Source organism: Acomys russatus, chromosome 22 (genome assembly GCF_903995435.1).
Source record: "Acomys russatus chromosome 22, mAcoRus1.1, whole genome shotgun sequence".
In the NCBI taxonomy this organism is placed as follows: domain Eukaryota; kingdom Metazoa; phylum Chordata; class Mammalia; order Rodentia; family Muridae; genus Acomys; species Acomys russatus.
This window is the reverse complement of record NC_067158.1, coordinates 11,454,975-11,475,131: the sequence shown is the minus strand read 5'-3', so window position 1 is coordinate 11,475,131 and position 20,157 is coordinate 11,454,975. Positions and strand designations below refer to the sequence as shown.

At 51.4% G+C, this 20,157-nt stretch overlaps 1 protein-coding gene across 1 annotated transcript in view; it reads left to right on the top strand.

Moving 5' to 3' along the window:
• Window positions 1-5,383, top strand: part of Znrf3 (zinc and ring finger 3) — a 244,232-nt gene extending 238,849 nt beyond the window's left edge. Inside the window, 3 exon segments of the mRNA XM_051165019.1 lie at window positions 503-712; window positions 2,290-2,374; window positions 5,056-5,383. Coding sequence (XP_051020976.1) covers window positions 503-712; window positions 2,290-2,374; window positions 5,056-5,224 — 464 coding nt within the window. The 3' untranslated portion in view covers window positions 5,225-5,383.
• Window positions 5,384-20,157: the final 14,774 nt, after the last annotated feature.

Genomic DNA, 20,157 nt, shown 5'->3' with positions numbered 1-20,157 from the left:
GCTCTTGGGTAGTAGAGTCAGGGAGAGTAAGAGTCCAGGGTTACCCTCAACTACATAGTGGGAGGCCAGCCTGGGCTGTATGATGTCCTATCTCAAAAATAGGGGAGTGCTGACAAGATGGCTCAGTGGTTAGGGTGCTTGCTGAGCCAACGTGAGGAGTAGAGTTGAGATCCCCACGATGCACATAAATGCTGAGTGGGTGTGGTGGCCCACCTCTAATTCCAGCCTTGGAAGGTGGACATGGGATCCCCAGAACAGGCTGTGGATGAGACTCTGCCTCGCTGAGTAACATGGAGGGGTGTTCAAAGATGACTCCAAACATCAACGTTGTATCTCCACACGGACATGCACCCCACACGCGTGTACACCCACACACATGCAAAACATTCTCTCACACACAGAGGGAAAAAAATAGAAAAGGCCTCGGCCCGCTCAAAGCAGCGCCCTCCTTCCTGCTGCCGCCGCCCTCAGCATTATCTGCTTAATTCTTTTGATCTCCTAGCCACCAAGGAAGAACCACCACAGGAGAAGGCTACTGTCAACCAGACGCTGGCAGAGGTGATCACGGAACAAGCCAACCTCAGTGTCAGTGCTGCCCACTCCTCCAAAGTCCTCTACGTCATCACCTCCAGCCCCAGCCACCCGTCGCAGACCGTCCCAGGTAGCCACTCCTGGGCACCGTCGGTTGGGGCCAGCGGCCACAGAGTGGAAGGTAGTTCTCTCAGCACTTAACGGAAGCAAAGGCACTTGCGGGCGCTTCTCCTTCAGGCACAGGTTGAGATGTTAGCTCTGCAACCCCTGGTCTGCATAGACTTTGAGAGAACTGTTCTCAGCAACTTATTTCCCCTCCAAAAGATGGATTTTGTGTGCCTTTGGTAACTGTGATTAGCAACTGAGCTTTTTATGTTTAAGAAGAATAAATAAGAGATCAGGCAGCAGGTATTAGATTATACGCGGTTTATTAAATGAGCATGAGGAGAGAGGGAAAGGGGAGAGGGTACCTGAGAGAGAGAGAGACCAAGGAAGAGAGCAAGCCACAAGGAGGCTCTGTCCTTTTACATAGCCCTGGCCAGGGCCACGCCCCCATGGCAGGTAGGCAATGACATCACAGGTAGGCAGACTGAAGCAGAATGCTAACAAAGCTGGGCTCAGATACATATATAGATACATACATAGATACATATATAGAAACATATATAGATACATATATAGAAACTTATAGAAACATATATAGATACATATATAGAAACTTATAGAAACATATATAGATACATATATAGAAACTTATAGAAACATATATAGATACATATATAGAAACATATATAGGTGTGTGTGTGTGTGTGTGTGTATCTTTCTAGAGCTCCAAGGTAAAGCTCCTTAGATATGTTGAGGGGAAAATGAGCCCACAAGTTGCAGAATTCCCTCCATGGCTCCACGCACTGTTCTAAACGGCGGACCCTACCCTGAGCCGGATACGTTCTTGCCCTTCTTTTGTCTGGAAACGTGTGTAGTCTCCACGGTGTGGGCAGCATAAGGCCGGGCATTCCTCTTCCTCTGCAGAGGGAGATGCACACAGAATGCTAGGACAGTACTGTGCGTGTTTCCTGCGGTCACCAGTGGGAGGAGGGGGACCAGAAACACTGTCAAAAGGTCAGGAGCGCTAAGAGCTGTGAAGAGAAGCCATGCAGGAGAGAGGCCATGGGCCACGATCTTCTGTGGTTAAGCTAACGTGGCTAGGGGTGTCCTTCCCCGCTTTTCTGCTGAGACATGCTCCCTGGATGAGCTGAAGAGGACTGCCATCTGTTATTTGGTCTTGAAGGCTTCATCCTGCCCCTCACCTCTGTAGATCTGACCATGGAAGGTCAGGGAGGGCAGCCTTTGGCAGCCCTGCATCACTTATTTGGCCGTGGGTTCCAGTAAGGATTTCATAGGCCACACTTCTCATTGCCCGAATGAGAAAACTGGGACCCAAGAACCCGTAAGGAACTCACTGATGAGTTGTAGTGGCAGACAGACTCACCACCCTTCTAGTGTTTAGGTCATACCAGAGGGAGTCTCAGGACAAGGCAGTCGTAAGCAAGCTCCCTGCTCAGCCCCCTCACCCACCCCCCCCCCCCCCCACCCCTCATTCCCCCCCAAGCCCGGCCCCCCCCCCCCCCCCCGCACTCCTGCCGCCCAGGTTTGCTGGCTGTTCCCACCTGCAGGGAGGCCCACCCGCACCCCTGAGCTGCCAGTCTCCTCTGGGAAATGAAAACCTGCAAGTCTGTGAGCTGTGTTTTGCACTTGCAGGATGGACCGTTTATGGCCTGGCAACCCTCCTCATCCTCACCGTCACGGCCATCGTTGCAAAGATCCTCCTGCACGTCACACTCAAGTGAGTACAAGGAGGGGGGGAGGGCGGCTCAGCAGTTCTCTCCTTTGTTCGTTTGTCTGGAACACGATTTCACGGGCTGCGTCCCAGGCAGCACAAGGCCGAGAGCAAACGGACCGCAGCACAGACCACACTGAGGATGAGGGGTTCTGTGTCCAGTCACCTCAGTTTCAGGAAGAGTTGAAACCATCCTGGCATAGGAAGCACAGGACACAGCAGTTGTCCTCTGAGGGGGCACGTCTGCTCCCCTCCAGAGGTGGGGATTTAAGGGTCAAGCTGTTCACTGGAATGAGTCACCAGCAGGCTATGCCCCTGAAGATGACTTCCTGTCCTCCAGCAGCCCTTACTGCCGTTAGCTCTTGTGGGTGACTCTGTGGCCCACAGGCTCTCCCCAGCCCATGACTAAATGTTTATAGTAACTCAGCCTTATCCAGACCCTATGTGGACAGCCACAGCTGCCATGAATTCCTGAGTGCCAATGCCATGTCTTACCCATTTCCCATTCCTTTCTTTGCCCCTCTCCTTGAGCTTTGGGGGAGGCGATAGTGGTGCCCATCTTAAGGCCAAGCGTGTAGCAGTCACCGTTCTCAGCATTCGGCCAGCCATGGGGCTGCAGTTTGCTATAGAGAGGTTTATTGATGCCCGGTGCTGTTGGTTCACTCACCATACTTAATGCCTAGGACCCCAGGCTTGCATGTGCCCAGGCCCTGTTTTACTCCATGTGCCTCCCCGATCCATGTGCCCTTGTTGGGGTCTGGGCCTCTGTTGGCCTGTATATGCCCAAACTGCCTTATCCCCAGTTGGCCAGTAGGTACACCCATCACCCTAAAAAAATTTTTTTGACCGTACATGGCATGTACCAGTAATCCTAGCTACTTAAAAGCTGAGGCAGGATGGTTATGACTGAAACCAATGTGGGCAACTTAAAAAAGACCCTAATTCTGCTAGGTATGATAGCTCATGCCTGTGAGGTCAGTACTCGGGAGACAGAGACAGGAGCATTGCTGCAAGTTTGAGGCCAGCCTTTTCTACATAATAAATACCAGGCCAGCCTGGACTACAAAGTGACACTGTCTCAAAAAACAAAAAACAAAACCTATCTTTAAAACAAAAAGAAAACTTATCCTTTGGTTTATCCTTTGGTTCTAACAAAACTGAAGACAGAAACGGTTCCCTGTGTGCGCTGCCTCCAAGAAGGGACAGTCATTGAACAGTGCTGTTCGCGTGCCTGTAGAGTCCTCTCTCTCTCTGCACTCCCAATTATCCCTCCTGAATGCCCAGCGCTGCCGGCCTCCTCTCCTGACCTCTGACCTCATTTGCCCTTCACTGCACATGTTTGTACACGAAAGCCAGCTGTGGCCACACTGGGGCCCTTACCCATCTCCGCTCTGAACTTTTTCAGTAGAAATAATGTCCATACTGTTGTGAGCTAAGTTCACCTTTCAGAAAGACAGACAGATAGACACATAGAGGCGGGTGGGGGTGGGAGGTGGGAGGAGAGTGTCTTACTTTGACATCTGTTGAGAATTAGTTTCTGAACACCATGTGGATGCCAGCTCTTGAGTCTTCTCGAGTCCCTGTGATGTAGGAGAGAGCATGGCACACACATGCCCATGCAGTGTGCACACCCTAGCTCTTCTCTGGACTGTTCTCGCAGTACAGTGGGCACTCTGCTGTGTCTCTGGAAGTCTCACAGCACCTAACGTGTCACCACAATGTAGTTAATGGATAATGGAAAGGAGAGACGGCTGCATGTGTCGTCAGCACAGACAAAACTTCTTTCTAAGGCTTTTCACTTGTGGTTGGCTCACCTCACCAACATGGAACCTTCAGAGGACCACTAGGTGTTTTAAATGTCACCACTCACATTCGAGGAGTCCCTCAGGGTACAGTCCTGTCTGTGTATCTCTGCAGTGGCGGTAGGGCCCAGAGTCTCACAGCAGGGCTGAAGGGCCTGCACAGCTGCCCTGTCCCTATCAGTCGGCAAAGGCAAAGATTGGGGAGGAGTGGGGCTGTGAGTCAGGGCTCTGCTTCAGAGGGAGAACCTGCCCCTGTGTCAGGTCCATGGCATTTGTAGATAGTATCCTTTTATTGGATACTATCCAGAAGAGGAAGAGAAGAAAAAGAATATTTGAAAAGTCTTAATTCTTCCAGCCTTTTCCGGCTTTGAATTATTTTGACAGAAAGTCCTTGTTACCATCAGAAGGACACTGCCCTGCATCTGCCTTCATGTCCACAAGCCACATTTCACTGTAACTCTTTTTTTTTTTTTTTTTACTACATAGCCCTGTCTGTCCTGGAACTCAGTCTGTAGACAAGGCTAGCCTCAAACTCAGATATCTGCATGCCTCTCCTTCCTGAATGCTAGGATTACAAGTGTGCATCACCAAACCCTTTACTCTTTTTTTTTTTTTTTTCCTTAGTGTAGCCTGGGCTGTCCTGTACTCACTTAGTAGACCAGGTTGGCCTCGAACTCACAGAGATTGGCCTGCCTCTGCCTCCCAGAGTGCTGGGAGTAAAGGCGTGCGCCACCGTAACACCAGGCTTCATCCTTAACCCTTTAAGGCAGCAATATCCTCCCCAAGGCTTCACAGGCACAGTGTCACAGGTCCAGGCACCTCGTGAGGTGGATGTTTCAGTGCTTTTTTTTCCAGATCTACAGGAAAACTATTTCTGTTTGGCAGATCGCATCGCGTCCCTTCTTCGGGAGACCTTAGGGACTGTCGTCAGCCAGGGGCTTCCGGGGAAATCTGGGCCATTTTCTATGAACCTTCCACTACGATCTCCATCTTTAAGAAGAAGCTCAAGGGTCAGAGCCAGCAAGATGACCGTAATCCCCTCGTGAGTGACTGACGCCCCGCTGCGCCTACACGGGAGCCTCCACCCCAGCTCCGGCTTGCTGGGGTCCCCTCCCCTGGAGCTTTCCTCTGAGGACTTCCCTGCCTCTGTTCACCCTGTCACAGGGCAGCGTAGCCGTGGTCCTCCATCACCCTGCAGCTCTGGCTGCGCTGGGGAGGTTAAGATCGGGGCTAAGCTGACAGGACACGGCTGGGCCTGAGTCTAGAACTCTGCTGGGTGGTGGGTAGGTAGTGTGTGATGAGTTTTGCTTCTTCGGTTTCCCCTGGTCTTCACAGTTTGGAACAGAGCCAGACGGAAAGAATCCTCAGGTTTTTTTGAAGGCTGGCCTGGTTTCCCACAGAGTGTGGTCTCCCGGATGTTGGCACCTCTAGCGCACAGATGCCCAGTGTGGCCCTGGAGCGTCCTCTGGTGCCGACTAAGACGTGTGTTCTAGTCTGAGGGGACTGAGAGAACAGGGCCACACAGCACAATCTTCTTTCTAGAAGATTCTCTTCAGTAGCCACTGACCTATAGTCAGGCAAGCTGGGGATTGGTCCTCCATGGAACAGACACAGTAACCTTCTTGTCTACCCCACTTACCTAGGCTGGCCCTCAAGCAGTTCCCGAGCCTGTGGGATCTGGACTGAGCCTGTCCTTCTGTCTTGTCAGCCAACTCCTACTTCAGAGCCAGGAGTTTAAAGACTGTAGCATAGAGCTGGTGCTATAGCGCAGTGGGAGCGGCCCGCCTTGCGTACGGGAGTCCCTAGGTTCTGTCCCACACTGCCAAAACAGGGGGAGGAAAAAAAAAAAAAAAGGACTTCAGCATAGCCTGCAGGCAGCAGCACCCTGTGGTTCCTGTGTGAGCAGTGTGTCACTTTAAAAGAAGGTCAGAATTATCCCTTATCATGGGGACAGGGTAGTTAGGAGTAAGGGCTCCTGTCTTGCCCCATCACTGTCTCTTAGACAAGGAGACGGTCTACAGACCTTGGCAGGAAAAGGCAGGGCCTGGGAACTGGAGATCCTCCCAGGACAGTCCTAGTGGCAGTGGCCACCTGTTGTGAGAGGAAGGGTCATCCGAGAGGAGCTGCCTGTGCCATGAGGTGGACCTTAGTCTGCGAACCTCTGGCCTCCTGGAGTACTGCGCTTACCTCCCTGGAGTTGCTAAGCACTTCCGTTAAGGCCTTTTGTAGGGTTCAGGTGACCCATCTGCATCTGACAGCTCCGGGACAGGGGGCTATATGGGGACATCTGGGAACTATCCTGAGGGAAAAGCAACCGGAAGAGGAATATGGTGCCTCTACAGTGGGCCGGAGTGCTGGCCCAGCTCCCATGGTAGGCCTGTGGGAATCCAGAGCTGCCGGGTGTCGTTCTCTCACTTCTACCTGGGAAAGGCTACAGGCTCCTGGGTGTGAAGACAGGCCCACCACACATGAAGAGCACTGGAAATAGAGGTCCACTCCAGGATCTCCATAGCACTCATACGATCTCCCCTAAAAACAAGTGTTGAGTCACAGGACACCATGTACATAGCGCAAAGAGGAGGTGGTTCCCACCCAGGGAAGGGTCAACTGGCTGGAACATTTGTTTAACTCAGATCACTGGCTCCAGGCTTCCTCTGGCCCACCACTCACCTGCCTCTTCATATCTCGGGCACAGGAAGCCAAGCCTCAGTGTGGTGGCAGCTGCAGCTCGGCAGCCCTTTATCGGCATCCCCAGGACGGGCAGTGGGCATGCCCACGCTCCTCTGGCTGTTGGCGTGGCATAGCACAGCATTCCAGGATCCACTTCCTCTGTGGGAGGCAGCCCCAGGAAACACCATCCCACCTTACAGCAAAGGCATGGGGCAGTGGGAAGGGCCGTAAGTCACCCAGCCAGAGTCTGTTAGAACCTGTCAGAAGTATTGCCACAGGGAGCCCCTCCACAGGGAAACGCAGAGTGTTAAGTGTGCTTCCAGGACAGGGGAGGCCTTTTGAGGAGAGGAGTGGAGAGGTAAGCCTGAGGGAGAAGAGCAGCACAGAAGACTGGCTGGGCCCTCAGAGATATTAGGGAGAGGCCTAGGTGCCCTGTGTTCCGCCCTATTTGTTTTGCTGCTTAAAAAGTAGAGACAGTGTCAGCAAGAAGCATGTGTCTTTCCCCACACCGGCGAGCATGGGGCTGAGGCCACCTGGAGCGAGCAAGGTGATCAGACCTCTGGACTTACCGAAATATGGGCTCTGGCTTCAAACTCCTCAGCCAAAGCCTCTCAAAGATCAAAGCACTGGCCGGGACAGCTGTCCTGGCCTCTGGGCCAGCCCATGGGATGTGCCTGGGCCAGGTGCCACCCCAAGTCCCGCTGTCAGCCCAGGCGGGATGCCACCTGACACTCCTCATCAACCTCTGCTCTGACAGCAGCACAGCCTGCACAGGCTCCTGCCAACTCCAAGGACTGGCCACCCTTAGCCTTCAGTAGCACTTAGAAGAGGATGGCGCCCCCAGACTCTGTCACCCTATCCGCAGGGCCCACCCAGGTCTCCCAGGCCAGCCCCTCACTCCACAAGCCTCCGTGGTCACCTGCTGGGTGTGTTCTGTCTGCGTTGGGCACTGCCCTGGGTTGTCCCTTTTGTGTCCTTGTTTACCGTCCTCACTCTTCTACCTCCAGGCCGCTCTCAGCCTAGCTGCTCTGTGGGAGGGCTGGGGAGGACTCCGTCAGACCTGCCAGCTGCACCCCCTACCCTGGTCTGCCAACCGAACCTAGGGCGTCACACAGGCTCCTGCCTTGCCACGTGGGAGCTGAGCACACTGGCCGAGGCTGAGGGGGGCTGCGGAGGCAGCGGGAAGGGAATCTCTCACGTCAGAGGGAGGTGTCCATCCATAGGTGGACGGGAGGGACCCTTTCTTGCCTGCACAGGGAGCTGCCATCCCTGCCACCCTGGTGACACCACGACTTTCTTGTTTCCAAACTCACCCTCCAGCAGGGGTTTGACTTTGGATGAGGCTTTACTTGTAAATATGCTCTTAATATGCAACTTTGAGAATAAAATAGAAACATCATGTATTTTAAAATATAAAATGAAGTGTGACACACTGTATACAGTTTAATATATATTTTTAGGATTTTGTTATTTAAGAAAAAGGAATGTGATGGTACTTAACTTTTACAAAAGAGAGAAAAATGTTATTTTTACTGTTTGAAGAAAATAAATATTCTCATTGTTGTACAAACAGTGGTGGACCCCAGCTGTCATTTTTACAGGGGCAGCCCAAGAGTGGGGCCACACAGGAAAGTATATGGAGCTGGACTCTGCCCTCCCAGGCACCCAGCCTGTCACTGGCTGCCTCTCTCCTGGTGTCTCTGGATTTCATGGCCTTGTCATTGCTTGTGCAGAGCTGAGGCAGGGCTGGCCATTTCCAAAGACCCTGTAGGGCCCCAGATTAGGTCTACATGCCATCTGATCGCCTCGCCTACTGACTGTGGTACCCAGGCTCCACTTCCCCAGATGAAGGAGGCCCAACGGAGAGGCTGCAGCTATTCCAGAAGAACTGGGCTGGCCTCCCAGAGAGAGTGACCGGTGTGCCCCTCCACTCCTCTGTCCCCATTCTCTCCATTGTCAGTTTGATTTTTCCCCTACTCTGCTGTCCAGGTTTGAACATGCGTCCCCTCTCAGCCTCCCCAACTCCTGGCCTACCATGCCCTTTCTACACTCTCCTTAAGTGAACAGCGCTTTACCATGGTCCCCACTGTGCCAGCAAGGAAAAGCCATCTCAGCGAGGCAGCGTGGGTTGGTAGTTGGAGCACAGACCTGTAGTTAGCCGGCCAGGGTTCTAACTCTTCCACCCTTCAATGTGAGGCCAGGAGGGCAAAGCAGGAAGACATTGAAGCGTTCCAGGGAGGACTAACATCAGGAAAACCAGATCAGAGGAGACCAAAGGCAAGCAGACCGCTGAGAAACTGAAGGTCTATAGGGCCAGGCAAGGGATGTAAGGGCCTGGGGACACCCCAAGCTAGCACTGAGGAAGGAAAAGCTGGCCGTGCCCATGGGTCGCTCAGATTACATTTAAACCCCACTTACTCTGGGCTATGCTGGTCTAGTGCGTTGGGTTGAATGTGTCATTACGTGTTGCGTGTCATTGGCTAAACGGTAGCTGCTGCTTTTATTCTAGAATACACCTAGGGGTTAAGAACAGCGGTGTCTAACCTTGACGTCTGGATGGGGAGAAGAGCCACTCTGTGATAAGGAGCATGTTAGTCATGGGTATTATGAAACCCTGATGAGTCCCACGGGGGCCAAGTCCAGTGATGTCAGCGTGGGCCATCAAGGCAGAGCTATCCTTTGACACACAGCTCTGGACTGAAGGGGCCCTTCTGACCTATGAGTGTACAAGTGGCTCCAAAAAGCTGCCAGGATAGTGTTGACACTGAGGCAGGTGAAAGGACTTCCCCAGAAGCCGAGGAACCTACCAGTCAAGCCAACCTGACTGTTGAGGTGCACTCTGCCTGGCAGCTCTCCTGCTCCTGTGAGTCCCAATTCCAGATTCTTAGAGGTTGATTGGGCTGGGTTGAGACTGGCCTCTTGCCATCTTCCCCCGGGAAGTGCCCGCCACTCCATCCACTTGGGAACTTTTACTCCAGTGTGTTCTGAAGGAAGTATCCACCCAGCCAGCTGTGTGAGTTGCAGTCACCACTTTGTCTACTGGCGGGACAGGGTTGTTTGTTACTCAGCTGCAAAGACTTCCAGCCCCAGATGGGCCACAGGACAGAGGAGCGTGGCACACACAGAGGACATGTGTACAGCACAGCGGGCATCCCAGAATCTGCCTGCCTCCCCCCCCCCCCGATTCTGTCCCAGGGGGGACACCGCTGTCACCCTTAGTAACCACAGCATGAAAGGCCAGCTCCACTACAGTGTTTATCTCTTTGGAGCTTTTCTCTGTTTTCCGAGAACTGCTGTCCTCAAAAACTCAGGGGGAGTATTTGTCATGGCAGGAAATGGTTGGTGAGAGCAACCATTTTGCTGGTAGATTTTGGACAGACTGGACATCAACAGGAAAATAAATAAATGAGAGCAGACTGCAACTGCCCTGACCAAAGAACCTACTTTGGATTATGAGACAACAGGAAGAGATACCCCCACAAGCCTATTTGAATGGAGTTTGGGGCCACCTGACCTTGACCTGTCATGTTACACATCCCCAAAGCCTCTGGTCCATCACCAGGGTGGCTCCAGTCACATCCTTTGTCCTGCAGTCAAAGGCTCTCCCTTCTCAGGGGAAAGGCTGGACAAAGGTGACCTTGTCTCCAAGCTTGGGAGTCACATGGCCATGTCCTCTCCCAAGTGGGCCATGTGTGTTGAAACTGTAGGCAGATTCTGGGGCTCAGAGAACTGAGAAGCCTTTGTTCACCCATGGCAGTGTCAGGTCCCCACAGGGCTATGTTTTTACTCAGCCGAAGGGGACGCTTTGGGGATGGGATACGTCCACTATAAAACACACCGGTCTCAAGTGCAACAGCGTTCGCCTGTAGCTAGGAGTCTTAATTTCTGGCCTCCAGCTGCTCTCTGAGCTAGGAGACCCCCACCGAGTGGGCCTACACGGGCTACTGGGGGTGTGCCATGAGTTGGACATGAAAGCCCAACTCCAGGACAGACGGCTGCAAGGACACCCTGGGAAATGAACCTGACAGAGCTCTGTGTGGGCTGGCCTGGGGAGTGGGGTTCAGTCGGAAGGATTGTAGATGAAAAGGAGAGTGGAGGCTGGAGGGCCTCCTGAGAAGAACACAGAAAGCTGTAAACTGCATAGGCTTTCGTAGGAGCAAAGCTACAGAAGCCTCTTCATGGCCGGGAGTGGAGCCCCCACCGCTGTGATGCTGTCCACTAGACTCAGCATGGTCGGGGCCCACCGCTTCGTGGGCTGATCATGATTTTATCGTTAAGCAGTGGAGGCTGAAAGGGGTACTCAGCTCTCCGATTTAGCCAAGTACTGGGGCAGTATTTTAAGGGCATATGTGAGCTGATGGAAGCTTCTGGACCTGCCTAAGCACAGCTTACCATTTCTGCAGTACTTACTGCTGTCTGCCATTGTGCCACACACTGCACAGATGTCACTGGATCCTCCTTTCCTTTGTTTGGCATTTTATCACTGAAAAGGATGACCTAAAAGCTTGGGGGTCTTCCAAAGGTCCCAAGGTCCTTAGGCAGAGCCAGACAAAACAAACGAAACGAAACAAAAAAGTCCCTTCAAATCAGTGTTTCCCCCATCCACTGAACATCTGCTTTCTGCTAGATGTATTGGCCAAGAAGGCTTGGGCCTTTTCAGCAAATGGGAAGATGTCTTTGGTGTGTCAACAAATCCAGGACCCAATTGTATCCACTGATGATAGACTTTGGCTCTGAGGCAGTGACTGGGTAGCAGTCTGCCAACTCTGGCATTGCTGCGTACAGCCTCCAGGAAGTGAGTGCAGTCTGCTCTGTGATGTCAAGCATTGTGGGGCAGTAGATGCTACAGCTGTTTAAACAGCCTAAAAGAAGGGGCAGCTCAGCACCTCAGTTTCACTGGCTCCCACTTTTGTTTGACTTCGGTCTTTGGCCAGCTGCACGTCTCTCTGGATTTCAGTGGGACTTTGGAGGTTTTAGTGGTGATGCCTAAAGCCTGGAAGAAAGAGGCCTTCTCAGGCCCCAAACCAGTATTCTGGGGTGGCACGGTGACCTAACATGGGATGATCGCACCAGCGTGGGCAGCAGCCGGCACCTCATTGACCAGCAGCAGGTCCCCGATCTCAGTGAGGTTCTCCCTCACAGAACCCGTGTTCCTGGATATGCAGCTGGTTTCTCTGAGCCGATTTGGATACCAGATGTTCCTGGTAGCCTGGCCCATCCCGGGTTCTTGCCCATTGGCACCACGGCTTTCCCTTGAAGGGGCACGCAGCTCTGCAGAGCTACCTAAGCCCGAGCTATCTGCTCCCACAGGGAAGCATTCTGAGTTGTCATCCAAAAGTTGGATGGTCTTAAGGAAATAATTGGACTTCAGGGTCGCCGTGTCTTCCTCGGGCATCATGGAGGTCTGTCAGGGATCACCATGAAGGCTTTAAAGACAACGCTACTTGAATGAGGATGCCTGAATAAAAAAACTTGTATGTTCTTAGTTAGAACAAACCCCTGGTACCACAGACAAACAAGATGAAAACACATCAGTCTTGCGGAATCCTTTGCACCAACCCAACAGCCTCAGAGAAGGGATTAAGCAATGGAAGTCATGGGTAGAATTCAGCATTCAGCCACGGTCCACCAGCTCCACAGCCGGAGCCCCTCTGGCCTGTTGCACTACAGCCCACCACGTCCCAGATAGATGTCTCCAGATGCCCAGGAAGAGTGAGGGCACATTTGCCTGAGACAAAGAAGTAACCTAACCTAGGCCTTTCTCTGCCATACACGCTTTTAAGAATCAGATGAGGTGGGCTGGAGAGATAGCTCAGCGGCTAAGAGCACTGTCTGTTCTTCCAGAGGTCCTGAGCTCAATTCCCAGCCACCACATGGTGGCTCACAACCATCTATAATGTGATCTGGTGCCCTCTTCTGGCCTGCAGGTGTACATACAGATAGAGCACTCATACACAAATAACAAATAAATAATTAAAAAAAAAAAAAAAAAGAATCAGATGAGGCTGAAGAGGTGGCTCAGCAGTTAAGAGCACTGGTTGCTCTCGCAGAGGACCCGGGTTCAATTCCCAGCACCCACACCTGGAACTTCAGCCCCAGGAGACAAGTGTGTACCCATGTGGTGCATTGACATGCATGCGGGCAAAACGCCCATAGACACACAAAGTGGGTTTTTAAGAATCAGATGAGTGTACACAGCTCCATTCTGACGCACAGAACTTTGACTGACAACCCTGGAGGTGTAGACATCAGGGAGACCTTCCATAGGTGGCAGGCTTGGATTCCTCTCTTCAGGAAGCCGTGACAAAAGGGACAACAGCAGCAGTGGTTGTGACCATGGATACATCCAAAGGCCCTTCACACACAGGGCTCAGCAAACCTTTCACTAGTACCCAAATACTAGATATTTTAATGGAATATTTAGTATATCTCAAATTTTAAGGGACATTTTTGTGAGTGGGTAGCACACGTGACAGGGCGTGTGTGGAGGTCACAGATGACTTCCACCTTCACATGGGTTCTGAGTGTCAAATCAAGGTCGCCAGACTTCTGTGACAAATGCTTTTACTAGCTTCATCCTGCACAGCTTGGGTCCCAGGACTGTGGCTGGGAGTCCTGAGGGGCTGAAGACACACAGACACATGTACACAGGGAAGCTGGGAACAGATGACCTGGGCTGCCTGCTGCAGCAGCCACGGCACTCCGGAAGCTCAGCACGGTCAGGGTGCACATTTGAACAGGAGGCAGGTTATTATATAGAGCTGAACAAGAAGTGGGGTTATTATACAGATAAACCAGGAGGCAGGGCTTACGGCGTGCAGGTGAGGCTGGTTTAGCTGATCTCAGTAGGAACAGGCTCTGTAGGGGAGCAGTCTCCAGGCCGTAAGCAGCCCAGTGGGGAAAGCTACGTGGACAGTTTCTGTGCACACTGTCAACATTCACACTTGGACCTGAGGAAAGCTTTGCCCTCCCTCCGAGCCTCCCGACCTGAGGACGGTTTTTCCATTCCTATAGAGGTAAGGCACTGGGGTCCTTGACATGGCCGTGCTGATGTCAGCAACACACAGTCACTCAGAATGTCTCTCAATTCAAGGTTTACCTATTGGGCCGACGTGCTGGCCAGTTGCTCAGTAGTTTGCTTGTTTGGTTTTTGAAACAGGGTCTCACTGTGCAGCAGCTCTGACTGTTCTGGAACACACTCTGTAGACATGGCTGACCTCGAATTCACAGAGGTCTGCCTCCTGAGTGCTGGGATTACAGGCGTGGGCTTCAGCAGGTAAAGGTGCTTGCCCCAAGCCTGACAATCCTGCGACTCACACAGAAAAAGGGGAAAATCAGCTCCTCCAAGATGTCCCCTGACCTCCACACGCATGCCATGGTATTCCAGTGTCCCTCTCCAAGAATGTAATAACATTTTTTTATTTTTTATTTATTTATTTTTTTTTGGTTTTTCGAGACAGGGTTTCTCTGTGTAGCCTTGGCTGTCCTGGACTCACTTTGTAGACCAGGCTGGCCTCAAACTCACAGAGATCCGCCTGCCTCTGCCTCCCGAGTGCTGGGATTAAAGGCGTGCACCACTATCGCCTGGCTTGTAATAACATTTTAAATGTAAATAATAAGAAAAAGGTGGACACCAAAATTTCTGCCAGCAGCATGACCGGCCAGTAAAAGTGCTTGCCAGGCAAGCCCTCTGCCTTCCATATGCACGTACACACATACACACACACACACACACACACACACACACACACACACGTAAAAGGTTTTAGTTTTTTGTTTTTGTTTTTGTTAAGATTTATGTTTTACTGCTCTGTCTGCATGTATCAGATTCCAGTATAGATAGTTGTGAGCTACCATGTGGTTGCTGGGAATTGAACTTGGGACCTCAGGAAGAGCAGCCAATGCTCTTATCCACTGAAGCATCTCTCCAGCCCTTGTTTTTGTTTGGTTTTTGTAAAGTTTTTTTTTTAAAGAGAATTTTCAATTTTACAAAACTTGGATGACGTAATAAGATACTATCTTGATTTTTGGCTCCCAACGATGAAAACCGCGAAAGCTCTTTGCTCGGGGACCACGCAGTAGCAGCCGCCTGCCCACAGGCCTTCGCTTGCTCTCTGCCACCTGCAGCATCCCCACAGCAACTGCACAGCTTAGGTCCTGATTCTGTCCCGACTCAGCTGGGAGAAACAAGGCTGAAAGAGTTTAAGTAACTCATCCAGGAAGCGCGAGAAGCGGGCCTGAGTCACCCTTCTGCCGCTGATGGTCCTGAGAGAGACAACGTGGACCGGTCTGGCTTGTGGGGAAAGGAAAGGAGCACGGTGGGGAAGGAGAGAGGACCGGAGACCCGGGACCACCACCGCCCTACCCCAGCTTCTCCCGCCCACCATGCCGTGTAGCACCCTGGGCCTGAGCTGTAGGGAGACCGCACAACCATCTCCAGCCGGCTGCTTTGCCCAGCAGGGGAGGGCAGCTGGCTTCTGTCCCCGCCCCACCCCCAGCTCCACAGAAGGAGCCCCGATCCAGGACAGCTGGCCGCCCTCGCATTGTTTTTTAGATCCCAGGTTCTTTTAATTATAACCAGTTTGCCACCCTCAGCAATTCTTTGTTTCCCTACACTCATACCAACGAGTTGGACCCCGCCCCCAAAGCCTCCCAGCCAAGCCCTGGGTTAGAATAATTTCCTCCCCACGTAGAGACCCCTCCAGTCTGTTAGGAGCGCCCCTTTCTTCTGCAAGTGAGTGAGGCCGAGCGGGTCCCCCTCCAACTCAGTTTCCTTATCTGCTTTGTACTCTCCCTTCCAGAAGCACCCCCCCCCCAGACTTAAAGTGCATTATTTGGGGACAGAGTCTAAAAGTGGGGCTGAGGAAGGCAACAGTGTACTGGACTTGGGCTTGCTGTCACACCCTGTGCACGGAACCTTGGCCAAATGACCGTCCTTTGCCAAGGAAACCAGGGATTTCTTCCTACCAGAGAAAAATGACCTCCGACCTAAGCACGAAGCTCCCAGACTCCACTTCCCTTACTTCCAAACTCCACTGTCCACTTATTATATAGGTTGAGCACAACTACATAGGGTGCACCAGAAATCCCAACAGCTGAGAGGCTAAGGTTGTGAGTTCAAACTCAGCCTATACACTACATAGCAAGACTCCGTTAGAGAACCTAGCATCTCATATTTAGCTCAGCCACTGGCCTGTGCTCCACGCCCACCTTCTGGTTTTGATTTTTTTTTTTTTTTTTTCAAGAGTTTCTCTGTGTAGCTTGTAGACCAGGCTGGCCTCCAACTCGGAGATCTGGCCTGCTTCTGCTTCCCAAGTGCTGGGATCAAAGGTGTCTGTGCCTCCACACCCAGCCTTTTCCCACCCACCCTCCCACCTCACCCCCCAGTTCATGTGCATTGGTGTTTTGCCTGCATGTTTGTCTGTGTGAAGGTGTCAGATCCCCTGGAACTGGACAGACAGTTGTGAGCTGCCATGTGGGTGTGTTGGGAACTGAACCTGGGTCCTCTGAAAGAACAGCCAGTGCTTCTGACTGCTGTGCCATTGCTCCAGCATTCCTAGTGCATTTGAATGGTTTTTAGCAGTAACTAAGGATCCATGTCAGACGACACAGGGTAATAGAGATGTAGTCCACAGTCCTTGTTCTTCTGTTTTGCTTGGTTGGTTTTATTTTTGTTTTAAAAAAGAATCTCGCCAGGCGTGGTGGCACACGCCTTTAATCCCAGCACTCGGGAGGCAGAGGCAGGCAGATCGCTGTGAGTTCGAGGCCAGCCTGGTCTACAAAGTGAGTCCAGGACAGCCAGGGCTACACAGAGAAACCCTGTCTCGAAAAAACAAACAAAATAACAACAACAACAACAATAATAATAATAATAATAATAATAATAATAATAATCTCATGCAGACCAGGCTGGCCTTGAACTTGCTATGTAGCTGAGGTTGGCCTTGAACCTGCTTTTCCTACCCCCTACCTTCTGAGCTCTGGAATTATAGACATGTGTCACCATGTCCAGCCATTGGTCCCTATTCTGTAAATAAGAGCCGAGTCACAAACCAGACCTCACAGGGACTTTAGATGAACCTGCCTTTGGGTGGACATGGCCTTGTATCAGGTGACAAGCCAACAGTATGTGCCATAGGGCAGTGTCCTTTTCAGAAAAGAACTCCTGTGTTGGTTCCTGTCAGTGACTGGTTTTCCCTTAGTACATTCAATACACGGTGTGTGTGTGTGTGTGTGTGTGTGTGTGTGTGTGTGTATCTACACATGCATGTATGTGTGTGCTGTGCACACATGAGGTGTACATGTGTGTTTGTGCCTGCACACATGTGTTTGTGTTTACGTGTGTGTGTGTGTGTGTGTGTGTGTGTGTGTAAGTCAGAAGACAGCTTGAGTGACTGAGCTGATGGGTGAGCCCAACCCTGCTACCCTCTTCCATCAGCAAATTTCAGTGTCTTTTGCTTCAACTAAGACAATCAACCTTCCTAACGTGGCTGCAGCCCTTTCATACAGTTTCTCATGCTGTGGGGACTCCCAACCATAAAATTATTTTCCTCACTACTTCACAACTGTAATTGTGCTACTGTTGTGAATCGTAATGTAATTTGCCAGAGGGGGGTCTCGACCCACAGGTTGAGAACCGCTTAATTAAGGAACAAACACAGAAGAACTTGAATGACCTCCAATTCCTTCGAGGTCCCAGGTGGGCAAACATAGGCTGCGGCGGCACCTGGCCCAGCTGGCAGCCAGGCTCCCGCCCGCGAGGCTCTGGCAAGCCGCCCTGCAGAAGGCGTCCTTGCCTGCGCAGCCTTGCTCACCAGCGCCTCCCTGTGGTGAGACCTGAGATTGTGAGGAAATGTGCTTGGCCTCCAGGTCCCAACCCTGAATATTGACTTTGCCCTCTCCTCTCTCAGGATGACAGAGCCTCTCACACTGGGAGGGTGTTTTCCATTTCCCTGACCTTATTGTTGTGGGGTGTGAACCCGGAAAGACTACACAGACACAGCTTTAAGCCAAAGCGAGTCTCTATTAGCCAGTCACTGGACCCCAAGCCTTTCTCAGGTGAGCTTTTAAATACGAAAACCATGTTCTGGGTTGACATAGTTCAGTAAACAAGAGCAATTAGCTAGAAGCAGCACTGCAGAAACCAAAGGCAAGGTTTGTACACTTAGAGGCTGTCCCAGAACTGTGGACTTCAATGCATTAGGCCTTTGTTTTTTGTTTTGGCAGGTGGTGCTGTCTACATGCTGAGTTTTACAGCCTGCACGGCACTTCCATCATGGAGTCTGTTGGGCTAAGGCCTGGAGGCCTATTACACTTATAAGACTTAACAGGAAAATGATCGCGCGCGCGCGCGCACACACACACACACACACACACACACACACACTCCTCACACTGCCCATAGGTTTATTAGTTACTTTTATGTCCCTGTAACAAATACTCAACAGAAACAAATGGTGATAGATTCTTTTCCTTCACCGTTGCAGAAGTCCAGTTCTTCACACTGAAGAGAACACTGGAGAAGAGACGCTGGTGTCACAGAGCCAGAGACAGAGGAAAGGGTCATTCAGAGGGAGGCCAGGGTGAGACATAACCCCGAGTAACTCCTTGGAGCCAGGGGAGGTTTCTGAAGAGCATCCTTTCTGCTGATCAGTGGAGCTCAGCAGAAGCGTGTCAGCCTTATCTCATCTATGAAACTTTGTTGCCTTGAAGTTAGCCTAATACAGACATCAGGGTCCCTACAGGAAGAAATCATGTCACTTAATAGTGTGTGTGTGCACGCCATATTTGCAGTCTTTCTCTCTCTCTTTTGGTTTTTTGAGACAGGGTTTCTCTGTGTGGCCTTGGCTGTCCTGGACTCCCTTTGTAGACCAGGCTGGCCTCAAACTCTCAGAGATCTGCCTGCCTCTGCCTCCTGAATGCTCAGTTTCTCCCTTTGCCCCCCCCCCTTTAGTTTTTGTCTCTTTATTGTTCTTGTTGTTATTTTGAGTTTTTCAAGACAAGGTCTCTCTGTATAGACTTGGCTATCCCAGACTCACTCTGTAGACCAGGCTGGCCTCGAACTCTCAGAGATCCACCTGCCTCTGCCTCCTGAGTGCTGGCATTAAAGTCGTGTGCCACCATTCCTGGCTCGTTTTGTCTCTTAAAAGACATTTACTTATATTTGTGTGTGAGAGAGATTTTGTGAGCTTTTGTATACTACGTTCATCCTTGTATACTGCAGGAGGCCAGAAGAGGGTGTCAGATCGCCTGGAACTGGTGTTTGTGGGTCACTATAGGGGTGCAAATGCGGCCAGTACTCTCCATGACTGAGTCACCTCCTCAACTCCATTATTTAATTTATTTATTTTTATTGTGTGTCTGTGGTGGTGTGGTGGGGGTGTGTCAGGCATATGTGGAGCTGGAGTTACAGGGAGTTGAGAGCCATTTCACATAGGTGCTCAGCAAGAGTAGTTCCTCACACCTACCTGCTGAGCTTCCCTCTTCCCCCTTTAAAGACAATCTTGTTAGGTTGCCCAGGTTAAAGGATATGTGCATGGCTGTGTGCGCAAAGGCACTATAGCCCCAGCCAGGCTGTCAGTGAGCATCTCTGGGAGGGGCAGGAGGAGGAGGAGGATCAGTGAGCACTTCTGGGAGGGGCAGGAGGAGGAAGAGGATCAGTGAGCACCTCTGGGAGGCAGGAGGAGGAAGAGGATCAGTGAGCACCTCTAGGGGTGCCGGAGAAGGAAGGAGAGGGCAGAAGCACTCCTAGTTTATTTGATATCTTTACACATGGCTTGAATCTTTTGCATTTATAAGCTATATGTCCTATTTTGAAAATATCTGACATTAATCTTTTAAAAAGGCAGAGGGGGAGGGAGCAAAAAAAAAAAAAAAAAAAAAAAAGGCACAGGCAACATAAGTGCCCCTGTCACTAAAAAAAAAAAAAAAAAAAAAAAAAAAAAAATCATCCATGCAAGTTTCCAGAGCACTGAGGAGAATCATGTGCCCACTTAGGCAAGTCCTCAGGGGCCTTGCCAAAGCTGCTGGCCTGGCACCCATTTCTCTGCCCAGCATTGGCTGTGCCACTGTCCTGCCTCCCCCCTTAACTTACCCCCAGAGACACCTGCTGGGACAAGGGCGCCCTCAAAGGCTTCTCCCCAAGGCCAGCAGAATGCTCAGTTCCCACACCAGAGAGCCCTTTTCTTTGTAAACTACAAAATAAACATCTCCAGGCCCCTCACCCCCTCTCCCTGGGCAGCCGGCAACCCACATGTTTATGTCTTTGGAAAGAGAAAGGCAAGGAAGGGAAGAGAGACAGAAAACAGCTTTGGCAAG